This window comes from Gavia stellata, chromosome 1 (genome assembly GCF_030936135.1).
Source record: "Gavia stellata isolate bGavSte3 chromosome 1, bGavSte3.hap2, whole genome shotgun sequence".
In the NCBI taxonomy this organism is placed as follows: domain Eukaryota; kingdom Metazoa; phylum Chordata; class Aves; order Gaviiformes; family Gaviidae; genus Gavia; species Gavia stellata.
In genome coordinates this window covers 95,203,917-95,208,255 of record NC_082594.1, presented here as the reverse complement: position 1 = coordinate 95,208,255, position 4,339 = coordinate 95,203,917, and the positions used below count along the sequence as shown (strand labels likewise).

The following is a 4,339-nucleotide window of genomic DNA, read 5'->3' as shown; positions in this document are numbered from 1 at the left end:
CGCCGTGTCCCCCATCCGCCGCCATCCGCCCCTCACCCGCGGCGCGGCCGCCGCTGCCGCCCGCCCTGGCTCTACCCCGGCTCTGCCCCGCGCGGGGGGGGCCGGGCTGCTGCGCGCGGGGGGGGCCGGCGGCCGCGGCCTGGTGTTAACGGCTGCGGGGGTTATGGGGGAGGGGCGCCCTCGCTCGCGGCGGCGCTAACGGCGGGCGGCGGCGCGCTGCCTTCTGCCCGCAGGGCGCCATGGGCCGCGTGATCCGGGGCCAGAGGAAGGGCGCGGGCTCCGTCTTCCGCGCCCACGTGAAGCACAGGAAGGGCCCGGCCAAGCTCCGCGCCGTCGACTTCGCCGAGAGGCACGGGTACATCAAGGGCATCGTCAAGGTAGGGGCGGGCCCTCCGCGGCGGGGCTCCCGGGGCTCCGCGCCGGGTGCCCGGCCCCGGCTGCTCTGGGCCGCGCGGCTGGAGGGGCCCTCGGCAGCCTTGTCATCGTGTGCCGAGGGCCCTGAGGCACACATCCCCCCACACCTCGCTTGTGTAAGGGATCTGAAGCCCGGTCAGCTGTGCTGAAAGCTGTTTGGCTGTTCCTTATTCAGGCTTCTTACGTGTTGTTAAATAAGTCATGTTCTCTGAAACGTTAAAGTTCTTTGGATTTATGACAGCATTTAAGTAAAGAAGCTGGCAGCATGTAGACAGCAGTACGATTTTCTGTTAGAGCTTTGCTAATGTAGGAATATCAGCGTGCTTTTATATCACCTAAGAACTCCCTGTACCTCATGAAACATGGATGGGGAGAGTTGTCTGCGTAGCTGACTGCATCTTTAAAAAAAATAAATCGGTCTTTGTAAACAGTAAGTATTATCCATCATCTTAGTCCTGAGCAGTGGGGGCAAGGCAGTATTGTCATTTGGGGCATGGTACAGTCTTTCAGGTGTGCTGTAGGACTTTTTTGGGTGTCAGTGACTTGGACTGCAAACAGTGCCACTGGGTACCTAGCTAGATGACCTAAACATCTTCCTGTCTTTTCAGCCTTTTAGAGCAAGGTTATCTTTAGGCTGTAGAAAGAACTTTCTTCACACTCACCATAACTGAGTTTGATGATTAAAAGTAGGTAGGTCACTTTGACTTAAACTTATGTAATAAATGGGGGGGGTTTACCTAACAGGGTTGAAAACAGCAGAAAAAATGTTAATACTGGACAACAACAACATCTGAGTTTCTGTAGAAAATAGACACGTCTTAAAGAGCTTTAATTACGTGGCTGTAGTCTAAATAGGTGGTTGTGTATTGGAATTTCAGTGTACTTCAGGAACACAATTGATGTATTTTTCCAGGAGAAAAAGAATAAGTCTGTGCTTCCTCATTTAGGGACTTGTATAACTTCAATATACTTAATATCAGAAAGTTAGAAACACTTGTGTTCTAAGAAAACATTTGGAGAAATTGCTGCTTGTGTCCAGCTTTGCTGCTGCTGCTCAAAGGTGATTGGGCAACTAGTGAAAGTGAATTTCTTAGTATGGAGAGACTGATATCTGCAGAATGTAAGGAATAAAACAGTTCAGGCACGATTAGTTTCAAGCAGCACACTTAACCAGAGTTGTCATTTTGTGGTACAGATACTTGAGGTTGTATTGGTAGAAATGTGAATCTTAGACTCATCCATGGCAGGAGGAATCAAGATACCTCTGAGAAAAGGGGATTGTAGTGAGAATTATCTCGGTAGTAATCATCTCCAGTTTTTCTAGTTCTTTGATTTCTGCAGAGTCCATGACAAATGCTGTATCCTGTTATAAAGCACATCTCCGTTCCAACAGGACATCATTCATGATCCTGGCCGAGGCGCTCCCCTTGCCAAGATTGCCTTCCGTGACCCGTACAGGTTTAAGAAAAGAACTGAGCTGTTCATTGCTGCTGAGGGTATTCACACTGGTCAGTTTGTTTACTGCGGCAAGAAAGGTGAGTTAGGACAGAAAGTGTGTTGCTCGGGCAGTTTCAGAATGGTAAAGCAGATGTTGTCTGAATATGTGAAGTTCAGGATGTTTAAGTGCCATCGTGAGCCATCACAAAGCTACTCTTACACTAGCCTCAAGCAAACCTAGATTTCCTTCCTGGAGATTGTGGTCTTCTCATGCAGCCTGTTTTGGTTAACAAGACTAACTGCAGTTCTTGTCAGGTGTGTGGATTGTTCTATCTAGAGTCCCATTTTGCCTGCCTTTCTGTTAAACTGAATGTGAAACGTGTGTTTCAAGTCAAACCATAAAAAGTGCCGCTGCCTGTCGCTACCGAAGCATTTATGCAGTGCCCTCCTTCTATGTGCAGAGGCCCCTGTTAAATAGAATTGTAATTCAAGTACAGGAGCCTGAATGAAGCTGTCGATGCTCTGATTGCTCTTTGCAGCTCAGCTGAACATTGGCAATGTTCTACCCGTTGGCACCATGCCGGAAGGCACCATCGTGTGCTGCCTCGAGGAGAAACCTGGTGACCGTGGAAAGCTGGCCCGTGCTTCTGGAAATTACGCCACTGTCATCTCTCATAACCCTGAAACAAAGAAAACCAGAGTGAAGCTGCCTTCTGGCTCAAAGAAAGTGATTTCTTCTGCAAACAGAGCTGTTGTTGGTAAGGAGTGACAACTATGAACTTGTTTTGTCACTGAGTTTATTGACTGCTAAGCAAGCTTTCAAACGGGGACCCACTTCCCAATACTGTCTAGAAAATAGCATCATTTACAGGCTGGACCGAGGATTATGCATGGGTACAGTCTGTGCACAGGTGCCTAACAACTTGTGTATTACGCCTGCATTACGTTTGGTAATGGGAAACTTAAACTTGAAGATAGTTTGGCCTAGTGAGAGGGCAGAAAAGTAGATGCTGATTGTCCTCAAGCTGCAGTGGAATTGCTCAGCCTGTAAAAGCTGCAGTCCTCTGGGAAGAACTGCAGAAAACAGCATGATGGATTCCTGCTTTTGATACAGCTATTGAGCCTCTCAGGTAGTGTTGGAGGTGCTTAACCGCTGTAGGTGTTGTCAGTTGGGTGAAGTATTCTGGAAGGTCTGACAATATGAATTAAAAGAAAGACCATTGTCAAGAAGGAGATGTCTTACCAGGTTTATTATACACTTGACTGACAGCTGTACTTGTCCTTTGACACTTGATGTAGTCCTGGGCAAGCATTAAAGGTGGAAGGAGAGAGAGAGCACTGTTAGACTCCAGCAGTTTTACTTGTCTTGATGAGACAGAAGTTACCAAGTATCTCTGCATCCAAATAGAAGATATCAAAATCAACACTGTGGTCTGTTACTCTGGTAAAAATGACTAATGAAAGAACTAGCTATTAAACCTCAAAAGGGTTAGAAAGTCCACTGAGCTCTTTCAATTCACGCTTTCTTAGGTTGTAACACTAACAAAACTTTTTTTCACCAAGAAATTCTAGTAATAAAACTGCTAATGCTTTAGAAAAAGTGCTAAGCTCAATCCTGTATGTCTGGATTGAAAAACAGTAATTAAAGTACGTGTCTCCTTGCAGATCACTTAATGTGCGGCTAGTAGCTTGAGCTTAATCTCATTGTGTGTGTTGGCTGGAAAATACTAGTTTGAACTTACAGTTGGGATTGTTTTGAGACTGGTCATCAGAAGCTTATTCTTAAACTTGAATACTATTAGCAATCATCAGTCTTGTTCTTAAAGTGTTTCTTTCACACTCTTGTCTGTTACATTTGCGTGTTACCATTCCTGTAATTTTTTCAGGAATTGTTGCTGGTGGAGGTCGTATTGACAAGCCCATCCTGAAGGCTGGCCGCGCCTATCACAAATACAAGGCGAAGAGAAACTGCTGGCCGCGAGTCCGTGGTGTGGCCATGAATGTGAGTCTATTTTCAATTAGAGTTTTCACTTCCCTTTTTTATGGTTCAGAAAGGATTTGTTTGATACGGGGAGGACTCTGGCACATATCTGGAAAGAAGGCGTCACAGACTACCCTGTAGTTGCACATTTAATTGGGGTCATTAGCAGCACTTGGTAGTTACTGCACTGTATGAAAAATGAAGCAGTTAAATTTTTTTGTTCCCTTAAATCAGTTTATTGCTGTTAAACATCATTACCCATTTCTGTTGTTAATCGTATTGACAACTTGCTTTCCTTTTCCACAGCCTGTAGAACATCCCTTTGGTGGTGGTAACCATCAGCACATTGGCAAGCCTTCAACCATCAGGAGAGATGCTCCTGCTGGGCGCAAAGTCGGTCTCATTGCTGCCCGTCGTACAGGTAGACTGCGTGGAACAAAGACTGTGCAGGAAAAGGAGAACTAAAGACCCAGTATGGAGTTTACGGAATAAATTTTTAAAACATCA

The 4,339-nt window shown here is 46.3% G+C and overlaps 1 protein-coding gene across 1 annotated transcript; it reads left to right on the top strand.

Moving 5' to 3' along the window:
- The first annotated feature begins 237 nt into the window (after nucleotides 1–237).
- On the top strand, nucleotides 238–4,339 carry RPL8 (ribosomal protein L8). The gene is made up of 5 exons (XM_059818307.1): nucleotides 238–377; nucleotides 1,808–1,949; nucleotides 2,391–2,609; nucleotides 3,738–3,853; nucleotides 4,139–4,339. The coding sequence occupies exons 1-5, from the start codon at nucleotides 240–242 to the stop codon at nucleotides 4,295–4,297; spliced, it is 774 nt and encodes a 257-aa protein (XP_059674290.1). The 5' UTR covers nucleotides 238–239; the 3' UTR covers nucleotides 4,298–4,339.